Source organism: Gorilla gorilla, chromosome 6 (assembly GCF_029281585.2).
Source record: "Gorilla gorilla gorilla isolate KB3781 chromosome 6, NHGRI_mGorGor1-v2.1_pri, whole genome shotgun sequence".
Taxonomy (NCBI): domain Eukaryota; kingdom Metazoa; phylum Chordata; class Mammalia; order Primates; family Hominidae; genus Gorilla; species Gorilla gorilla.
The window spans coordinates 45860448-45883383 of NC_073230.2; the positions used below are offsets into that span (position 1 = coordinate 45860448).

Here is a 22936-nt window from a genome sequence, read left to right on the forward strand (position 1 = left end):
GCTATGGAGCTGGAGGAAGTCCCTTTGGCCTAGCTGTGTAAACTCTTGGGGAAAAGTAACAAAGGAGGATAAATACAGTGGGAATCCTGGCTGCAGGGCACCATTGCCTTTTCTTGCCCATCTCTAATTCTAGATCCAACTTGAGCTCTTGACTTGTCTGAAGTTCCTTGGCATTTTAATGAAAATACAGCATTTTCTTCAGAATCCATTTTAAAGAAAAGCCCAAGAGGTAGGTAGGGTATCCAGATCCTCATTATGGCCCCAGATAGAAGATGATTGGACTATGGCACAGGCTGGTGACTGGTAAATCTCTTCACATGAACTATATTTAAAACAATTCGGGTCATAATTTTCCTTCAGTGTGACTGTAGGGGCAAGCTCTCTCTTGGTACCCTGGGTCCCTAGTAGTGTTCCCTTCAAAGCTGGCACTTGATATCGCAAATTTCATTTGACACATTTATGCACTTTTTTCTAATAAAGGAATTTAGTGGTGTCCCCCTCACAACCTTCAGCTCAATCATCTTTTTCAATCTGCTCTCCTGGTATTGTCTGCAGTCCCATCATGAACCCTCAGCAGCCGGGTCCCAGAGCAACTCAACTGCAGGCAGCACTGTTGCCATGGCAATGTCTGTTAGAACTAGCTCCATCACTTTCTTTAAAAATTAAAGTCTTCTACAGAGATCTCAAAGTTAATGAATTTTTGGTTAATTTGGCCTTTAAGTTTGTGTCAGAGTATCCAATAATAATACAGATCAGTATTTAAAGTTTTAATTAGTGATTTATCTGCAACATGTAAGGGAGAAGTGGATAGGAAAAGGGGACTTATCTTTTAATGCAAACGTAAATACCATGTATTGTTCTCTCTCAGAGATGAGGAGATAAGCACATACTAGTTTTTGGAGCAGCCACCGTGGACAGCTTCAATGGGGATTGCAAATAGTTTGTTAAAGAGATTGCTTAAGGGAGACACATTTATGGTACAATAAGCATTCTTCTATGGCTGGCTATGTCATCTTTGAATGATATGTAAGGTGCCTGCTGTTACACCTCAAACTGCCTTCTCCTAAGCAGGCCCAGGCTCAGGTTGGCAGAAGGCAGAGGGAAGGCTGCCAGACATACCCAGAGACTAGACTGAGAAACAGTGATCTGCAAATCACCTGAATGTCATTACACTTTGTTGGCAAACTCCCAAACCTGACCCTGTCAAGCACGACATATATCTCACTGTGCAACCTGGGACCCAACCCAGATGGCAGTGTGGGGCCTGAAGCTTGAGGAGGGGCAGGCAGCTGAAAGTCGCACTTGGAAGGCCTGACTGCCAACCTCTGAGTTCACAGCCTTTGAACTGGCCATGGCATTAGTAAGTAAAAGCCACTCCACAATGATATGTCATCCTGATGGCCTAGCAAACAGAGGCTGGAAAAAAGCCATAAACACAGGGTGCTCTTGTTACTACAAGGAATTGTTACTACAAGGAATTTTTAAAGTAATACATTTTGATTTTGGGGAGCAGAAGAGGTTATCATGTACAACTCTCTTAAAGGAGGAATGAGAAAACTGGCACAGAGGGTAAAATGATTTCCCTAAGGCCACTTCACTGGTTGACCATGCAGTTAGTTCCCCATATTCCTAATTCAAGGTCTTTCAAATACATCCCCTTTGAAATTTGCTTTGCCGCCAAAGTGGAAGATTAGGACACATATTACCTCTGAGAAGCTCAAGGTTGAGGCTACACAGAGTTTCTGTTTCATTTCAACTCCTCAGCCACAAACCAGGAACATCCATCAAGTCTAAGCATTAGTTGTGGGAAGGCTTTGTGTCCACTTGGACCCTAAGTTGTGACCCTAACGGCTTTAGTTAGATGTAATATGAGACGTGTTGATAAATATATTTTTATAAAACCTCCTCTTTTTAAAAGCATCTGGAGTAGTCAGGAGATAGACAGCTATGGCTTAAAATACCAGGATTTGAATCACATGTCACTACTTTCTAGGTGTGTGATCTTGGTTAATCAATTAATCTCTTTGTGTCCGTTTTCTTAATCTGTAAAATGAGGGACCTGATGGCTAAATAATCCTATTTCACGGGACTGCTGTGAGAGAATGCATGACAATGCTAGTGCTCCCTAGTATCTCTTATCACAGTATGGCCTTCTTTACTATCACCTTACTCTCTTTGATCATACTCCTTCATTTCAGGACACACACAGTAGTCCTCAAAGGCAGTATCTGAGCTGCTTGAGCACCGATGCTGGAACACAAGGCAAGTTGCTGGGGAAAAGGAAGGGATCTCTGATCTCAAATCAAGCACTTTTTCCTGATCATGTTTAATGTGCAGCTCATGTCTATGGAGGGCTAGCAGGAGGGAATCATGCAAGGGCCTTTCTGTCCTGGAGGTGAGGGATGGACAGAACAGGAACAGGCAAGAAGTGAATGAGAACTCAGCACACATGGCCTAGGGGGTTGGTTCCATATTATCCATGGACTAAACAAACCCCAACACTGCCACCGGTAGGGGAAGAGGAGTGAGCCAGTAAGTAGAACACATCTGTAAGGCTCTTGTAGGTCTAAATTCTGATTTCTGGGGTGGGACTGGGCTTCATATTGGGGTGGGGCTTTATTATCTCAACAGAGTTGTCTTTTTAACATCTGAATGGGTCTGGTCTTACAGAGGCTACCCAATTGTGTTGATGACCAGGAATGGTTTCAATGAGGGATTATGAATTGGGCCCAATACATATTCAGAAGAGAGAATAAGAATTTCTTATCCTGAAGCTAATGATAACTAGTCATATTAAATATATCAAGCTAAAGCTCTAGATTTAGTATGTGACAAAAAGTATACACCAAGGCAGACACAAAACCATCTTATAATCATGTGTTGTATGATTCCATTTATATCAGCTCTCTAGAATAGATAAATCCACAGCAGATTGGCAGGTACCAAGGGCCTGGGGAGGGGAAGATGGGAGTCACTGCTTAATGGCTATGGGGCTGTGATTTGAGGTGATGAAAATGTTTTGGAACGAGATAGAGGTGATGATTGTACAACACTGTGAATGTACTAAGTGCCACTTAATTGTTACTTGAAAATGGTTAATTTTATTTTATGTGAATATCACCTCAGAAGAAAAGTACATGCCAAAAGTAATACTTAAAAGTCACTGGGCATCTATCACCTAAAAATGGCTCCTCAATAGTGGAAGAACAACCTGAATCCTGAGTTCATGTTCACATAGATTTATAACAACACTCTGAATAAACAATGACATTTATTAAAAAGTCTCACTTGGCCCTGTTTGAGATGGGGCTTTGGAAATCACACTCCAGAAGGCAGGGAAGATGGTGTGTGTATGCCACTACTAGCAGTTGGTAGGTGGTTAATGAACACTTAATATCAGCCACATCTCAAAACAGCAGTGGCCCCATATTTCAGAGATGGCCACCTACAAACCCAGATCAACCTGCTCTGTGAGGTTGGGGGAACTGATCACTGTGTTGTTACTTTCATTTTATTCTTGGCTAATTTTATCTCTTCCCTATGACTTCCTGCAAAGACAGAGAGAAAGATCTAGGTTCAGTTACTTGTATCAGATTTGGATGTATCATGTTTGTAGATCATCTGCCCTTCTTTTTCCTTCTACAACCACATTGAAGGAGGATGCAGCTGAGAGGGCACTGCCAGTTCTCTGAATACTCACATCTCCTGGGCAATGAAGATAGAAAAATTCCCCATTCATTCACTGAGTATGAAGGTACCTGGAAAAGGGGAAGTCTTCTTAGAAAGGACAAAGAATTTTGATGGGACACAGCTTGTTTGGGAACCACATGGAAATTTGTGTTGATGAAGATCTAACAGGGACTGGGTCCCTTGCCATTTCTGACATGAGGCAACACTGGAAGAAGGGGCTGTTATTCTTTGCCTCTGCTGCTTTCTCCTCCCCAGAGTACATATTTCACATGCTTCTGCTTATTTGCTTCTCACCAACTTTTCATGACGATGATAACAATAATGATATCACTAAACTGTCATTAACTAATAACCTCTGCACGACAGATGTTGAAACTGACAACATGTTTTATTTCTAAGCCCTCATAGGAAATTTTTAAGGTGATTATTATTAACTCCATTTTATATTTGAGGTAAGTGGGGCTTAGGTGTCACAGAGCTGTGGGGCAGAATGAAAAAACTGACATTGCTTTTGATCATAATAACTGGCTTGCTTTTCCTAAATATAAAAAAGCCAAAGTATCTGAATGAAAAAAAAAGAGAAGGAAAATGACCATACACATATTTATACTTTAAGAAATCAAACTGCAGCCCCTTTAAGGACCCCAAGAGTACAGTGTCAACCAACTAACAAATCAATGACTTGGAATTTGATGGGCATGGATTATGCACTCTGCTGTGTGCTTGGTATCATGAACAAGAGTGAAACAGACACTTGTTTAGTTTGAGGGGCATTGAAAATGTAACTATTTGCTAATGGGAATGCAATCAAACTCAGAAAATAACCAATTCTGTGATTTTTTTTTCAAAGAAAGGTAAACAGGAACATCCATCTCCAAGGTTCTCATAAAAAAAAGAAAAATAAATACATATGTATGTTTCTTGACATCTTAAAGCATGCTTCAGTGTAAGCCCTTGGAGTTGGAAGATCATTCTATGTTAATAAGGGCAGACAATAATGCAAGCTTCCTGGCTTCCTCTGATCTTCAATGTCTTCTTCTGACATACTGGGAAATCACATCTAGAGGCACAGGGGAAACGCTAGCTCTCATGTTTACTCTGCAAAAGGAGAAAACCCAAATGCTGTTTCCTGTGAACATGAGCGTCACTGAAGGACACCTCAACCTCTGTGTAACGTGCATCTCAACCACCAGTCTGTGGAAACTAGGAGGCAGGAGCCATATCTATTTACCACATCCCTGTATTCTCCAGATCCAGAACAGAGCCTGACACCTACAGAGGACTCAAATATATCTGTCAACTGAGTAAAAGTGGAAGTGAGCACATGCATTCTGTTCAGACAGAAATATTCTAGCAAGATGAAGTTGATAGACTATAGTCTGGCAATTCTGATATGTATATATTTGTTGGTTTAAATTGGTCTTGACAAGTTAAGTGGTAAAATTTTTAAAAAACAAAACACAGCAAAAACCAAAGTTGTCCCCAGAATAATGGGTCAATAATGTTTCATAATCCAGGATTCCCCAACAATTCTAAGAACGTCTTTACCACAGTCTTCCTTACATTTATATGTTCTAAAAACTATGCTAACTCTAAATTTAATTACACGGCATTATTTTGAAAAAATAATAGGCAAAAAAGAACACTGGTATAATTCACATCATTTAAGCAAAATACAGGCACTGACAGAAATTTATAGAAAATTAGAAGGGACCTCTTTAGAAAAAAATGGAATAAATGTGGGTAAAAATCTAACCATAATTAATTGTAACCAAATAATACATTATGAATTGGCTCTGTGCTCATCTTTACCTGCTTTGCAACCTGATTCTCTAACACATATTGAAACGAATATTGAAATCATATTGAATTTTTTTTTTTTTTTTTGAGACAGAGTCTCACTCTGTCGCCCTGGTTGGAGTGCAGTGGTTAAGATCTCAGCTCACTGCACCTCTGCCTTCCGGGTTCAAGTGATTCTCCTGCCTCAGCCTCCCAAGTAGCTGGGATTACAGGCACCTGCCATCATGCCAGGCTAATTTTTGTATTTTTGTAGAGATGGGGTTTCATCATGTTGGCCAGGCTGGTCTTGAACTCCTGACCTCATGTGATTTGCCTGCCTTGCCCTCCCAAAGTGCTGGGATTACAGGCGTGAGCCACCGCACCTGGCCCCAAATCATTTTTTTTCTAACAAATATTTTCATTATTTATATAACATAGAAACATCTGCAAAAGTAAAGACAAGAGTGTTGTTTTTTTAAATGCATCCTGTAGACATACTAGTAAAATTTGATGTTGTTGGGAAAAACTGAAGATAATACTAGCTATATGAGAAATAAAACAACAAACAAAAATGTAATAATTAAACTTTTCTTAAAAGCCCTAGGTTTCTTTCGGAAACACCGTTAAAATTTCCCATGTTTGAAATTATACGTGCCTCTTTACAAAAAAAACAAAACAAAACAAAACAAAATACAAACAAACAAACAAAAAAAACAGAACAATCACAAACTTCATCTCAGATGAAATGCATTCTGTCAAAACTTGAACTAATAATTATGGTGACATTTCAGTAGTGAAAGGGATTACCTCAAAAGGTCATGTCAACTCAACGCTGACTGACGACAACCACAGCCAGCCAATTAATTAATGCTAGGGACACAATGTGGATTTTTGTTTTTACAATTAAATACCACGTATCTAGCAACCTAATAGACCTTTCTCCAGAGAAATATAACCCTAATATTATGTTAGATTATTATGACCAGAAGGAAGAAGCTATAAATCTACTTTAGGAAACAAAAATACATTTTATCTGATTCTATTTTCCTAAGGAGAAGGGAGAATGAGGGGAAAAATTGATTTCATCCAAGTATGTCCATGTTAAAAACATGGAAGGCAGCCACTACTGATGACCATTAGGCAAACTGAATTGCTGTAAACTGTCTCCTCTTAGTTAACATTGTTACTATTATTTTTCAGTCCATATGGAGAAATGAACTTGAATTTTTTCTCTGTGGAAAGCGTGGATCACACTGTGAGCTCTGCACCTATGATTCTTGCATCACCTGTGGATCTCAGGAAGTGCCTGAATCCTTCATTAGACTGTAAATTGCCTTATATTTTACAAGGAATCAAAATTTTTGATTCTCTACAGTTCACCTATGAGCTTCAGGAGAAAAGGTATTTTCAGAATGAAGCATTCTTCCAAATAGCTGCTTACCCAACATGAGAGAAGCTGGTTTGAGTGATGGTTGGTGCCTGTGCCACAGGGTGTTGAATATTTTTCATATTATCCTTAGTTTAAACGATTATCAAACATCCATATATATATATACACATATATATATAGTAGCTATTACATAGTAGGTACTTAATAATTGGTGGCCACTAATATTGTCCACTGGAAAACCATAAACCTGGATTCTGAAAAAAAGCAAAAGCCTACTTAGATTGGTTTGTTGAAATGAGGATGGGTGTGGGAGGTATGTGAACATGACACTCTTAGAAGGGATCATAGAGAATCAACATTCAGCCATATTGAACACAGTAGCTTGTCTATTCCACATTTCCAATCTATTGCACAACATCCAATGCTGCCCCTGCTCACGGGCATGATGGCATTAAGCCTTACACTGAATAGTCTTGGGCATAAAATCAATGAACTAGTTTTAAAACATTGGTGAAGATGAGGTTGGTGCTGCTGTTCAAAATAGGGATTTGATGAGAGCTTTTTCAGAATCGAAACAATTTCCCTCAAAACCTAAATCAATATCTTTTTAACTCCCTGGCATCATCCATATTCCTTTAAAAATAAATTATCTTCTTAATTATAATAGTAACGAAAAATTAAACTCCATTTTTCCCTTCCTTTGTTATTTAAATAATCTTAAAGCTAAGGTGAGTAGACAGATCACCATTGGACACCAAGTGAAAAAGTACTGTCTGCATGGACTTGCTGAAATCTCCAGTGAATCTGGGAGTGGCCCTGGACACAGCACTCCCTGGTCTAAAGTCCCTGCAAGCAAGCCCTCTAGGAGAGATTCAGTCCAGCTTTAAGTATTTTCCATTACTATCTTGCACTGTTATTTATTTTTCTACTTGATTAATGAACTGTTGATGTGACAGATGACCTACCATTTTCCCTGTAAAATGACTTAAGGCACCAACGACATGAAGTAAGACTCATTTCTCTAGTTATCTAATCTAGGGAATGTTATTTTTGGTAATAGAGAAATTGTTTTTCCTATTTGTACAGTCTATGAAGGGTAAATGGTACCCTGATTGAAATTGTTGGAAGACATTTTTCTGCATTTCATAAATAAATGACTTTTCACTCGCCATGGGTATTTTGTACTCTACACTTTCATGGGTATTACAATGTCCAATTCTACTTGGTACATATCAGAGCTCAGCCCAGTTTGCAATGTGGTGTTCTTTATGGCTGCATGGATTAGGGTAAGAGCAGGTTTCCAGGCAGACAAATGGATCCCCATCCCAGCACAAAAACAAAACATCCTCAAGGTCCGTATTATTATAAGAGTCATCAGCAGACTTAATTGTGAGCAAATGGTGGTGCACATAGGAATCCTTACAGATTCATGGAGTTGTGATATGGGATTTCAACACCTCATTGGACCTTAACCAACCTATGAAACTAATATTGTAAGTAATCAATATGTACACACAATGAACAAAGTTATTATTCTGTTTATCACATGCAAGTTCCCTAATAAAGGCACGTCTCCAGCTGTCACAGGTAGAACAAAGCATTAACAGGTCTGATTACTCACAAGTTCTACAACCCTTCTACTGTGCTATGCCTGTGGCTATGTACAGTTTTCTTTAGATCATAAGATAAGTTATCTGGATATCTTCCTTAATAAAAAATGAAAGAGAACAGGCATGAAGGTTATTTGAACCTGGGAGCTACGACAGATATGGAGCATGTTTGGCCCAAGTGAGGCAAAGATGAGAGCGATGCGTATGGTCATGAGATGAGCATGGCTGTGGCAGCGAGGCAGATGGAGGGTGAGAGGGAGGTGGTGCTCACCACTGCCTCCTCCACTGGCTTCTCAGCCCGAGTGTCCATTCCAAGGTCCAGCCCAACGGCAGGTGTGACAGCAGCCAGAGGCTCCTCTGCTTTTGGCTCTGTGGGCGGAGCCTGTTCAGATTCAGCCTTGGAGTGTTTGTTTTGAGGGTTAGGGGAAAAAGATTCAACAGGTAAATAGATAACATTACAGAATAGTGAACAATTAAAATTTTCTTTGTCATCCCATAGGCAACTAGCTTCATGAAATCCGTGCTGGAGAAAAGCCCCCATTTGCCATCATAGGCTTTTAGAGAATGGAAAAGACCAGAAATAAAATCTTATTAAGCTTCTGCTTTACCATCATCAAGACTGTCATTTCCCTTGAAGTCAGGCAAGACTTACCATTTTACCTACCCATTTTACTTACTTGCAACATTTTGACTACCCACTTACCTATGACAGCTATAAGAGGTTCTGCTATTTTCCAGAGAGAGAGAGAGAGAGAGAGAGAGAGAGAGAGAGACAGAGACAGAGACAGAGACAGAGACGGAGACAGAGAAAGAGGATTCTAGGAGGACCCACAATTATTTGCCAGTGGGAAGGAGTAAGGAAGAAATCGCAGGGCACACAGTTCCAGGGCCTTTCAGTTTTATGAATATGCATTGCACAAAAAAAATCAAAGAGTCATTCTAATAGTCAGACTAAAATGCATTCATTTGACCCAACAGGTCACCATGAAGCTAGTGTTCCACTTCCAAGGCTGGGAAGAACAGAATCAGCTACCTGGCTATTTGCTACTACAATCATAGATACTTTACTGCCTTGTTGTAAATTCCTGTTCAGTCCCTTTTTCCCTTTCTCCCTCCAACAAAATCCTTAGTAATGCATTTATTTCATATAATAGTTGTTTAAAGAACCACAGGGCAGTATTCTCCATGGTATCAATTATACCCCCTGAATTGTGTAGGCAGGGTGAGGTCTTTTTGTCCCAACAAGACATATAAACATCATCCTGATTTCAATTACATATATGCTGAATCAGGCTTCTGGCATCTCTTAGATCAAGGCCTTTTTAGTTTTAAAATTAGCAATATAAACTAACAGCAAGCCATTAAAAGCACCACAGCCAATGCATGTCACTACAAATACTGAAAATATTCCTTCTTTTTCCATTCTTATGAATATAAATAAACATATTTATCTAGCATGATTCTTTCACTAAATGAATGGCCATTAGAGGGCTCATAAGATCCTTTTCTATCACCAGAACACTTAAACTAAAAAAAGTTTAAAAGTGATTTCCCAGTGGAGTAAGAAGTCTCTAATTAATGCTGTGATTGGAGAAATCAGTAACTTCTATCCAACTCACCATAAGCAATCAAAACGCACCTCTATTTGTCCTGTACATTTATCTGAGTCAGTGCACATGGCAAGTTCCACAAAGAAGTGATGGAAAAGTTATGTTGAGATAATACAAAATGAATATGAATAGCCTAGTGTTGGACAAATACACAAAGTATTTGTCTTATGTTTCCCACCAAATCATTCCATTTTTATGCATGCCAGGATCACACGACTATTCTTTTCAAAGGACATAATAAATTCAAAGGACTGGTAGACAAGTGTGCAGACATTTGATTTTTATGGGCTTTTTTCAGCTTTAAGAGGTGGCCTGACATAATTTTTAAGGAAGAATGAGATAAAATTCACACTAATATGCTCTCAAGAGTCCTTTATGGAAAAATACTTCACTTTTATTGTTTGAAAAGAATTATCTTCATAATGGAACAAGTTTTCATAAGAGCAAACAGATACTGTAAGTGCTCAGGGAATGATCTTACCATTTCGGAAGTCAAGGTGATTTGCTATGACAGCCTGGTATCAAATGACCTTCACAATGAAGGATAAAAGGGTAATTTGAGAAAACACCAAGAAATCCACGAGCAGATGCTGTTCACTGCAAGCTGAGTCTACTCTATGGAAGAAGTAAGATCGAAGCCAGATGAGAAGCCAAGAGATGTTTTAAAACATGAGCCAAAGAAATATAACATCATATATTTTATAAAATGCAAAGATATCTTAAAATGCAAAAAATATTTGCACCAGAGTCTGGGTTTCTTAGAAGTCTGAAGAAATTCTGACATTTTTTTATAAGGCAAGAATAAATAGCTAGGGTGATTTTATAAATGAGTCTAATTGCATTTGCTTGTTGAAATTTGACAGTGCAGCTGTGGTCTAGTATAAAGAGAACATAGGATTGCTTATGTCCCCACAAGTCACAAGATGTTTCACATACAACAATAACACATGAAATTTTACAATATGGCATTACAACTTAACCTAAATTCCAGGAGGATAGTATAACTCACTAAATGATGAGTAACAATGAAGCATGGTTATATATAAAATCAGCTACCCAAATTTAGAAATAGAGGCCACCTTTCTATTCCAAGATAATGTAAAATTGTAAGTATTTTGTCAAGAAAGAGGGAAAAGCAAAGATAAAATGTGAGCAATCGCTTGTGGAGAGATTTAATATAGTCCTGTGGGAATTGTGCCCTACCTTCACTGTTTTTCCTACAAGATGCCTCCCTTGAAAGACATTGCAAATGGGTTGATCCCATGCCACACCTATTTTGGAGTGCTGAGAATGATTTCCTATTGTTTGCTTCAGTAGCAGTCATTACACACTCAGAGAAGAGGTACATCCTTTACAGATATTGGTGGCAGCAGATGCCACAATGGTTTAACTCTGAGGACCATAAACCAATTCTTCCTTTAGAATAAAATGAGGAGTGTAGCCTTGCAGCACCTTTTCTGGTATCCTTTGTGATAAGATGAAAGGTGGGTCAATACAGAGGAAGAGGAGATGGGTTGGGACAGCAGGGGCAGAAGTCTAGTCACATCCAATGTGGCCTTGTATCCAGTTTCTCCAATCCTGAGAGAGCTAATTTAGTGAGAACTCCAAAGGGCTTTAGAGGCAACCCTGAGCCCTGAGCAAGAGTTACTGATTCAAAAGGGTTTAAACCTGTACTCAAAAGATGTCCTGCGGGGCTGTATAACGCAGGCTGGGAGATGTACAGCTGATTACCAACTTCAACCCCTACCTCGCTCAGAATAGTCAATGAGCCAAACACAGACGTTTTCTTGCTCCTGGGAAGATCGTGTACAATCACGACTCACTGGGAGACATCAGTTCACTGTGATTTCCTAGATCAGAGGGCAGGACCAAGGTTAGCAGCATTTGCAATGCTGAACATGACAAAGCTAAGTTCCCCATGGAAAGAAGGGGCAAGATGTCTGCTTCAGAGAATACATACAAACAGAAGAGAAAGACAAGCATAGAAGCTCCTAGGACCAGCCATGGATGATAGGGAAAGGTTCACTGAAACTTAAAAACCACTGAATTCTAGACCTGAATCTTTTGCATCAGTGTAGTAGGTGTGAGTTTAATTATAACCAATTGCCTTTCCTTTTATACTGGTATTTCTCCATTTCTCATAAACCATTCATGATTGATAATTAAAAATTCCATTCTCCATCTCCATCACTCAGCTGGAGAATCACCAATGAACATGAAGAATGAGTTTCACTGGCTCCATTACTAACACAAGTATAATTTGTATTTGAAACATTTAAATATTTATTTGCAGGCCAGAGAGACTCTGCCTTTCAGCTGGTTGCCCAAAAGGCAAAAGTGTGACAATCTATTGACAAGGTATGAGAGACACACCTGTCTTTGCAAATATATCAAACCAGCCTTGAAGACAAACTTTCCAGAAGAGAATTCCTTACTTAAAATAGTTTAAAAGAAATCATTCTATTTAATCTCAATTCCAAGCATCCAATATGAAAGGCAGGAGCTGGGATAAGTATGCACTATTCCCATGAGAAAACCATAGTGCTACAAATAACCCTCATGAACTAGCCCTCAAAGAGCCCAAATCCTCTGAAGTGTAGCAATGACATGCTCAAAAGTGATATCTCTTAAGGTCTCTTCATTCATCTTTACTAGTAAGCTTTAAGCTGTTACTAAAAATGTTTCCCATCATAACTGCAACACTGATCTTTTAAGAATCTCCTCTAATGCCAGGAGTAACTATTTCTATTTCTTACTCATCCCCCAACTAAGCTTTTCTCTCTCCTCATTTGGTATCAAATTAGGAATCACAACTCTACTATGCATTACTGCTTTCTACCTCTCACAAAGTGGAGGGATGAGATGATAAATGGGGTAGTTTCAGGTTCAAGAAACAAACAAGGTTTTATTTTGAAGCATGAATTCTTGAGGCAATTTCCCTTTAAATACTGGAACTTGTTATATTCACATGGAAATACACATGTCTTTAATGGATTCACTGTGTTCTGCTGGGGTTCATAATTAGGAGACCAGTTTTTGCTGGAATGACTGTGCCTGTGTGAATAGAAATAACCAAATGCAAAGTCACACTGAGGTTTTACAGACACATTCTCTCCTGTTTTCTAGAAAAGTACAGGATCCAGAAACCACATTCTGGATATTCAAACTCTAGACAGCCTAGAATGATCAGCTTTAGAACATTCAGTGATAACTAACAACTTCCTGAGAGCACAAACCCAAATCAACTTACCAAGCTGCAGATCATACTCTGGTCTGTCTGCATTGTGAATAATGAAGTATCCTGGGGCTGAAAATCAAGGATAAAAATAGAAGATCTTTTTTAAAGATATTTAAATTAGCTACCATCAATTGTGTCTGCCTATCTATCTATCCATCTATCTATTTATCGACACTCTATCTATCTATCTAATTTTTTTTTTGAGAAAGGGTCTCCTCTGTTCCCCAGGCTGGAGTATAGTGGTATGATCATGCTCACTGCATTCTCCACCTCCCTGGGCTCAGGCGATCTACCTCAGCCTCCTGAGTAGCTAGAAGTACAGGCGCACATCACCACGCCTGGCTAATTTTTGCATTTTTTTGTATAGACAGGGTTTCATCATGTTGCCCGAGCTGGTCTCGAATTTCTGGGGTCAAGCAATCTGCCGAGCTTGGCCTCCCAGAGTGCTAGGATTACAGGTGGGAGCCACCATGCCTGGCCTCAATAAATATTATTTTAAACATGTTCAAGTCCCCTTTTATTTTAAATCATTAAGTCAAAACACGCAAAAGTAAGTTTTAATAATAGTTATTCTAAATATAAGTCTCTGCTAGCAGAATACTACGAGAGTCATTAAACAAAGGCCACTGGCTTCAGGGGCATCTTTAGTCCACAGCTTCTCTTCTGGCCGTTGATATCAAATCAGAAGTTAGTGGTTGAAGCTCCAAAATTTAAACTTTTTAAATGTTGTGAATTCAATCTCACTATATTACTTAAGTGTTCCTTCTATGGGTTATGTATGAACCATATGTTAACATTTCATAAAATATGTTCATTGACCTAAACAAATCAAGCTGGAGGAAATCTAAAGGAAAAGTGATCTCTAAAGGAACCTTCATCTCTCATTACATTGGTAGCCAGGCTTGCACCCTCCAAACAGGAGACCCAAGTGTCTTTCCTGGGAAATCTGCCAGCTCAAGGAAAAAAACAAAATGCCTGAAGAAATTGACATCAGGGGATGCCTAACAGAAAAGATGAGCCAGTGACTTTTGGTTGAAGATGGTGTTTTGAACACATGCAGTTGCCTCTGTTACCTCCTGAATCCAAACTAAACAACAATAAAGGGATTTTTAAGGCATAAACCTATAAGAATGAAAAGAATGAGAAGAAAGATAGAAACAACAAAATGTTGAAATTGGAAAGCAGATGAAAGTGTAGTAACTTGGTAGATCAAAGAAATCTGTATCCTAAGGTGATGCTAGAAATGCTGCAAATCAGTCCAATTTGTTCCTTAGAACTCCCAGTGGCGAAAAATTAGAAGCATAAAGAGCCATAGGAAACAGGAGTGAGGGTGGTGGTAACAACAGAAGAATAGTAAAAGTCTATTACAAAGTCATCAGACCTCAAGATATTCTTACCTACTAAGAACACCAAGCAACATCCTTGCCTACCCTAGCAGAAGACTTGAGATTAATTATATAGAGGCTGAAACAGGGTCCCTGGACTGGGGAACACACAGGCACATCAGGAAGGTAGAAGCACTGAGTACTTACATAATAAATATTGAGACCATGCACCCCTCTCTCGCCACTCTGCTCCCATTTTTTCCCCAATCACCTCCATTACACTAGTAGTCAGAGTTGAACTTCACAGACAGGAGACAAAATAAATCTTCCCTGGGAAATCTGGCCAGCCCAAAGGAAAAAAAAAAATGCCTAAAGAATCTGACTTCAGTGGCTCCCCAACAGAAAAGATAAGCCAGAAAGTCCTGCAACAATGCCCACAGTCAATGAACTCTATCTACCTGTACAAGGTTCCAGTTAGCTTTTCAGCATCCCACTTTTAAATATGAATATTCAGTCAAGATCACCAAACATTTGAGAAGTCTCAAATATAAAAGAGAGATGGAATAGAAAGGGTTAAGCAAGAGGAAGAAACAAAGATTTTGCAAAAATAATTCAAAAATGATTATGAATACCTTCAGAGATATAATGGAAGAGAATCATTCATGACACAAGAAGAAGATGCTATTGGAAAATAAATATGCAGTAAACAAAAAGAGTTATTGGAAATTGAAAAAATTATAGGGGTGAAAAACCTGTTAGAATAGTTGGCAGAGAAAGTAGAGAAAGACAACAAAGAAAAGGAAACAGCAAAGAAAAAATAATAGAATACTAGTCAGGAAGTTAAAATATGAAAAATAGAAGTGTTATGGAATGAGAGAACAAAGGAAAAAAATATATAAAGCGATGAAATATTTTTTAAAAATTCTCCCAAACCAAAACCCATAAATTTTGAGATTAAAAAGGCTTATACAGTGGATGAAGAGACTCAGACCATAACCCATCATTGAAACATTTCAGAAACACTGAAGCAAAAAGAAGATGCTACAAAGTTCCAGAGAGAAAGAGAGAAAAGGAAGATGAAAGAGGTAGGAGGAGGGAGATAGAGAGAAAGAATGAGGAGAGGAAGCAGGTTTCTTACAAAATATCAAGAATCAAAATGACAGTTTCTTGAAGGCAACACTAGGTGGTAGGATTGAGTGGAGCGATGGCTTTAAAATTTTAAGGGAAAATGATTTACAGCTTCGAATATAATACCCAAACTAGCAGTCCAGTATATTAATATATACGTAGGACATGTTCAGATGTGTAAGGTCACAAATATACACCTTCCGTGTATACACTTTTTTCAGAAAGCTACTGGAGGTTGTGCTCCACCCAAATGAATGAATAAACCACAAATGAGGAAACTTGCATCAGAAAACAGTGGAAGGACAGGAAAGAGAGGTGAAGGCAGTCCCCATGACCAACAGGATGGAAGAGCCAGTGAGAACAGCTCTACAGCAAGTCACAGTCATAGAGTACCCAGTTCAGACCACAACAGCCCAGAAGAGGAGGACAGATAGGCAATTTCTTCAAGAAGATGAAACTGATTGAATGTCTAGTGTTTTCAGCAAAATAGGAGATTTGTATAACTACAGAGTATGGGGTTGAGTATGTGATAAGTACCTAGAAAACTAAGGATATCAATCAAAAGGCAAATAAATAAGACCCACAATTATTACCACAAAGGAAAACAAAAAGTTGGCATGAAACAAAATGTGAAATTCATGACTTGGCTGTTAATAGCATTTTCATCACTATTACATTACCACAGATTGCCCGGATGGCTTTGATGGAACTCTATCAGAGGAAGGGCAGGAAGCAGAAGAGGGGGCGAATTGGGTGGGTAGGAGGTGGCAAATACTTTAAGTCTTCACCTTCCAGAGAGATGAGTCAAAAGATAATACTTTAGAAATCAAGAAGCAGCATTATAAGAAACCCATGCACACATATAGGGCGGAAACAGAGAATTTGTTGAAGGAAGTGAAACTATTTACCTCTAAGAAACAGGAAATGAAGGGAGTGTATGATGATCTGAAGTTTTAAAATAAAAGCCCTTATAAAAGTTGTTACTTTTAAAATTATGTGCATTAATAACTCTGATGGAAATACAAACCTGAAAAGAATGAGAAATTGATGACAGTGCCTATCATAACCTTTCAAAGGAATTTTCTGAAGATGGAAGAGATGCATTAACGTCTCTCTTTGTATTTGTGTGTATCTGTATTTGGATGTGGGAATATCAGTGGGTTTTTATCTTTTTACAGGTAATATGGGAAAATAATGAAACCTTTAAATAGAGAATTCTATTTATGAATATATTATGAATATGTATTTAGAGAATTCTAAATGCTAAATTATTAGAAACTGTGCATGTCTGACATTCTGAGGCAAAGCAGGCATCACAGACAATCCTGTTTGAGGTCTCCATTGAAGAGGTTGTCAGAACTGATCCAGGAGCCTGAGAGCCATGTGGCCGGGCTTTTACACAGGTTACACCTGCCTACCTGTTGGGACATACATATACACTGTCCTAATGGGACAGTTCATCTTGTGGTTTCTCTTTCACAGACTCTCAAGAAAAATACTGCCTTATTGGACACAACCAGCATATGGTTTCTGATCTTCCAACAGCTCCTTCCTGGAGAACTGCTGAAGAGGTAAGGCTCTGTGCAGTGTGGCTCCTATAGGAATCTCTAGAAGGAAGCTCCTAAAACCCTCTCACATTTTCTAAAGGTCCATCTCATTAGTTCAAAACAATCCTAGCTCTTCTTTCGAACAGCTGAATCCAGTGGATCTCTCAGATCAGAACAACTTCTAATTTCTAGCAGAGGAATCGGTAGAAGGTAGAAGCCCATGGTATAGCTAATCATATTAATAAAAGCTAAACTAAAGTCAGGGAGAACTTACTGTGTGCTAGCCTGCTGGGTTAAACACTCTGTTGCATATCTCATTTAATCTTCACAATAATCATACAATGTTGCTACTATTCTGTTTCCATTACTCAGTCTGTAAGTAGTGGGGTCCAATTTTGTGCTGATATTCTTAATCATTATGCTATACTAGTGGCACAGAGAACCAAACCACATTGAAAAAAATGTGCATCATTCTCAGCAGATGGATCTTGTAAGAAAATAGATTCCTTACCTGTGTGAATCCATTAAATGAACCACCAGAAGCCTAAACAGAAACGAAAATCAGATTGTGTTATTATTTTTCATTATCATTTTGTAGGACCAGTAAATATCCATTAGACAAGTTGGAAAATAAAGACTATCACAAGTTTTAAAATAATACAAAAGGTTGCTGTGCATGAAAGAACTTAGGAAATGCAAAGGCCACATTGTATGATTTTAAATAGGCTGACAAAAAAAAAAGAAAGGTTAATTTTACAATTATTGCTGCTGCATTATTGCTTGGTGCCAACCAAAACCCACTTTCTCTGTAACGAGAAGATGATTCCAGAAAAGGGCCATTAGGAGTTAAATTGCTTGTTTTTCAGGCCATTGATAGAATCTGGAAGAAACTTTTCCAGCGTTTCTACAATGCATCATTTTGATGAACAGCAATTATGATATTTTACAGTTTCAGTGGGCCTGGGTTGAAACATTTCGTGTGTTCTTTTTGGAGCGGAACCACTTCAGGAACAGTAAATTAGTCTGTGCTGCTCTTGGTTTAGCACATTTTTAGTACCTGCATAGTAAAAGTGAAAGTAGGGAGAATAAACTCAGAAAATGAGATGGTAACATAGACTGTCATTAATTCCCAACACAATCATTCTGCTTTGTGTGTATGTGTCTATGTTGTTGGGTTCTTTTTGTTGTTGTTGTTGTTGATGCTGCTGCTTTTTTTTTTTTTTTTTTTGGTCAACCTATTTGTGTTTGGTTTGCACAGATTTCAAGAAGTACATGACAATCTGTTAGAGAGATCAGGCCTCCTAGAAGATAGTGATGGATAATGAAGTAGGTGAGAGACATGAGGAAAAACAGAACCTACAGAAGTCTTTGGCTAGTCTATGCTACAGACCAGGGTAAGTACCTCGTCTTTGTCAGCCTCTATTTCTTGGTACAACAATCCATATCTCTGGTTAGCAATTTCATCTTCAGATAAATCTGAGTTGTTGATGTCCTGGTCTCGGGAACTAGCAGAACTCTCAGTGCTAGCATTCCAGGAGGTCCCCAAAATCAATGGTCTTGCTATCTCCTGGCTTTGTTCCCAGCAGCTAGCAATGGCTTGTTCCCTACAATCACCTGCTAGTAAGTCCACCTTCAGTTCTTCCTTGTGCTCAACTACATCTAAATGTGTCCAGCTATTATCTAAGCCTTCTGTATCTCTGATAGGCCAGTGGTTAATAGAATCCAGACAACTGGCAAATCCACTTGCTTGGCCATCTGGTATACCAGAGAATCCTGTTATATCCAAATTATTCGTTGCTGAATCCAAGCTTGGCTGCCAGATTTGACCTGGATCTGTTCCCCAAGAGTCTATCTCTGCAATTCTTGGCAAGTTAACAGTATGACTACGGTTCTCAGTTACTGTTCTTTCAGACCCTTCTATTAGTGAACTTTCTGCCTTACATGAACATAAATCTCTTCTGTTTGCATCTCTTCCCAGAGAATAATTAAGGTCAGTCCTAGACTGAGCTTCTACTTCAAGTTTTATTGCTAAAACAGCCTGATTTTTATCCCTGTCACCTACAAGAGCATTTAACACAGTCTCACACTGAATTTCTTCAGCATCTGTACTGTCTTGTGCTGGGTAAAATATCATATCATGGTTGGGAGTGTCTATTGCATTTTTCTTTATGTCTTTTCTAGTGAAATCCCATCCCTCAGGGCTGCCATCTTCAATATTAGATACAGAGTAGGTCTGGAGAGATGGACTCAAGATATCTGGGTGATTGGCAGGTTTGGCTCCAAAGCCTTCTATCATTCCACAATTATTGATTACCTTTTGAATTCCATCATGTAGACCTTGGTCTCTGTCACTAAGTTCTTTTGCCATATCTCCTCCTTCCATGTCCTTTTCTAATAGGTCAGTTTTCTCAAAATAATTTTCATTGGTGTTTGTACTTTCCTTATACCCTGCTCTTAGATCTTTTCTAGTTTCCGCTTCATTAATTTTTAAGGTCTTATGATCTTCCTTTCCTATGGTATTAAGAAGTTCTACCACTCTGTTTCCTGTCCTTTCACATGCTTTCTCTTCAAATTCCTCTGTACCTTCTAGTGTCTTGATATCAATAGCTCCAGTGTCTACCTTTTGACACGCCTCTACACCTGCCCACAGAGAATCTTCTATCTTCTGTTTCTCTTCCTCTTCATCTGACTTCTTCATATCTTCATGACTTTCTTTGAACAGGCCAGCTGTGTCCATGGCTGGCATGTCTGAGTCAAGTGGGTCATACAGCTGCTCCATCTCCACACAAGCAGCAATGGCAACTCCAGCCTCCGGCGCAGGCTTTGGGGGCAGTTGTTCATTTCCACCTGGAAAGGCTGGCCCCGGGGCATGCTCACCCTCTTCAGCTACAGTGGGCCAGTCAGCAGACGAAAGCAGTCTGGTGGATAATCTTATGTCTTGCTCTGTTTCGGAGGGACATGCAGAGTCTTCTCCAAACCCACCTGAGGTAATTTCTTGGCTGACCCTGTCTGTACTAGCGTCAGGGCCCCAAGTAAATGCACCTATATCATTTTGAGATCTTTGAATTTCTTCGGCCAACCCACTGTCTGGAGTTTCCTCCATGATCAGGTTACACAAGGAAAGACTTTCTGAAGAGTCAGTCTTTAAAGTATGCAGAAGAGCAAAGGAAAAAAAACAAAAACAAAAGATGAAACAGAACATGGTAAGATTTGATGAGAAACACAAAGCTCTTCAGGCGAGTAGCACCAGTAAAACCAAACTGGAAAGTGATTACATTCATTGGCTTAAAGTTTAAATCTATGACTAGCAATGCCATGGGGAAACAGTTCATTCTAGAAAATACACTATGTATGTAATGCATATCAAATACCAAAAAAATCCAGAATGTTCTGGATATTTACCTACCGGCTGTACCAAATCAGTGCTTGTCTGTATGGGTAAAGAAAATAGTAACAATAAGGCGAGAGAAGAAAATTCACTAACACAATAAAATCCTATGCTGTCTAGAGTCAATATTCTGCTGAAGGCTATAGCTTTTACTGGTTTAGGAACAAATTTTACAACTTGTTTTGTGATAGGAATGATTTTTGTTCCAAAATTGTTTAAGACCACCGTAGAAAAGGCACAACTGAAACACAAAGAAAGCCTCTTTCACCTTCTAGCATCAGCAAGGATGTTTTACGGCTAGTATATGACTTCTGCTTTAGCAGACTCTGAAATGCTAAGTTTCAAACACATAAGCAAGTTTGAGAACATCGGAATAAGATCAAGCACTAGAGGTCAAGAAATTACACAGTAGCACACACTTTGACACAGTATCAGAAGAAAATATTCCCCAAACTCATCCTATACTTGGCTCTGTCTTTGAGATGGGTGTTTAGATGGAGAATGGTCTGATATTAACCAGTCCGACTGCCTGCAGAGTTCTCTTGATGTCATTCCCCCAAATTAGCAGCCATTTTCTCCACATAATGAAAAAATCTTGCAAAGTTGAGAAGATTAATAGCTGTGAGCAATTATGTTCAGAAAGCTGTTGTTTTGCATTTTGATATCACTACCATTCCTAGCAAGTTTGTCCTCTGAAATGTTCAAAAGCTCTTTTTAGACAATACCTTCACCCTCTCCATACCCTCCCAGCTAGGAAAGGAAAATGTGTTACAGTTCCACTAAAGATATAAAATATTGGAATAACAAAAAATAGCATTGTCTTTTTAATCTCCAAGGAAATTAACACAGAGTTGAGGTTAGAATTCAAATGACTCGAACATCAATCCATGCATGCCTTTTTGTGAATATATGAGTAAAACTTTTCACTAGAGAAGATATAACTTAGTCATTGGTGGTTTTAATAGACATTTTCAATCTCCTTTCTTGAGCACTTCCCTTGATGCTCCAAGGATCTTAAAGAGTGCAGTATGAGCCCTGCGACTGCAGAAGGAAGGGACAGACATCTTTTTGTTTTGAAGGGAGAAAGAAAGTGGCAATGTCAATTCAGAAGTGGCATTGCCCATGAATAGCTAGATCTATCGAACTTTCCTTTTTCTGCCTCACAATAAAAGAAGAAAACATACAACTTAAGTTGAGTTCTTAAGACCACATCACCAGGGCTTTTCTAAAACAAAGACCCTGCTCCAAGGGATATGAGGCTGTAGAGGTGTGTGACCAATCACCTAATTTCACAGCACCAATAAGACCACCACAAAGCTCTGTTTGTGACACTTTCCCAAGTCTAAATTATGGAGTAGTTATCCTTACACATCAGATTAGCTGAAAAAACATCAGTAATAACATCTACCTTTTATTGATACACACCAGACACCATGCTACATACTCTACAATTATCTTATTTAAACCTCACACAACCTTCTGAGGTAGGCATCGTTACCCTTATTTTATAAATGAGAAAAAAATGATGCTTAGAGAGTTTTAGAAATTGCTTAGGCCGGCCGCAGTGGCTCACACCTGTAATCCCAGCACTTTGGGAGGCTGAGGCGGGCGGATCACAAGGTCAGCAGATCAAGACCATCCTGGCTAACACGGTGAAACCCCATCTCTACTAAAAATACAAAAATTAGCTGGGCGCGGTGGTGGGCGCCTGTAGTCCCAGCTACTTGGTAGGCTGAGGCAGGAGAAGGGTGTGAACCCGGGAGGCGGAGCTTGCAGTGAGCTGAGACAGTGCCATTGCACTCCAGCACTCAGTGAAACAGCGAGACTCTGTCTTAAAAAAAAAAAAAAAAAAGAAAAGAAATTGCTCAAAGTCTCAAGGTTATGAGTAGTAGAGTTTGGACTAAAATCCAGGGCTATCTGGCTCTAAAACTCAAGTTCTTATTAACCCAAGCTTCATTGAATACAATCATTTTTTTAAAAATGGTTCCATGTGCCAAGTAGCCCATCTCTTCCATTTTCTCATTCACACTTTCCTTGTCTTCTATTTAAGTGTGTGTGTCCTTCACTGCAACAGCTCCTTTTGCCACCAACCACCACAGAAAGAAACAAAGGGCCAAACTCTTGACCATTATTCAAATTATTGACCGTTATTCACCCAGGAGTCTGGTCCACTGTACTCTTCCTTCACCATCATCTTCCGGTTCTGATAATGCTCAAGACTTTCAGTGGCC

The 22936-nt window shown here is 39.0% G+C and overlaps 2 protein-coding genes across 5 annotated transcripts in view; both read right to left on the reverse strand.

Annotated features, from left to right (window-relative positions):
- Window positions 1–22936, reverse strand: part of LOC101142148 (amphiphysin) — a 247005-nt gene that overhangs the window by 25314 nt on the left and 198755 nt on the right. For 2 of the 4 annotated variants that reach the window (XM_004045328.5, XM_063708478.1), the window contains exons 14-17: window positions 20724–20747; window positions 17829–17861; window positions 13330–13386; window positions 8741–8866 (exon numbers count right to left, since the gene is read on the reverse strand). In XM_004045328.5, the coding sequence (XP_004045376.2) occupies window positions 8741–8866; window positions 13330–13386; window positions 17829–17861; window positions 20724–20747 (240 nt within the window). The remainder of the gene's footprint in view (window positions 1–8740; window positions 8867–13329; window positions 13387–17828; window positions 17862–20723; window positions 20748–22936) is intronic. The other 2 variants (XM_063708477.1, XM_055347647.2) reach the window with 2 other exon arrangements.
- Window positions 18026–20704, reverse strand: LOC134756428 (uncharacterized). The gene has a single exon (XM_063708479.1). The coding sequence runs from the start codon at window positions 20517–20519 to the stop codon at window positions 18690–18692; it is 1830 nt and encodes a 609-aa protein (XP_063564549.1). The 5' UTR covers window positions 20520–20704; the 3' UTR covers window positions 18026–18689.

What these genes read in the sequence shown, in the direction of transcription:
- LOC134756428 (XM_063708479.1), bottom strand. Translation starts at nt 20,519, where the DNA reads ATGTTCTGTTTCATCTTTTGTTTTTGTTTTTTTTCCTTTGCTCTTCTG.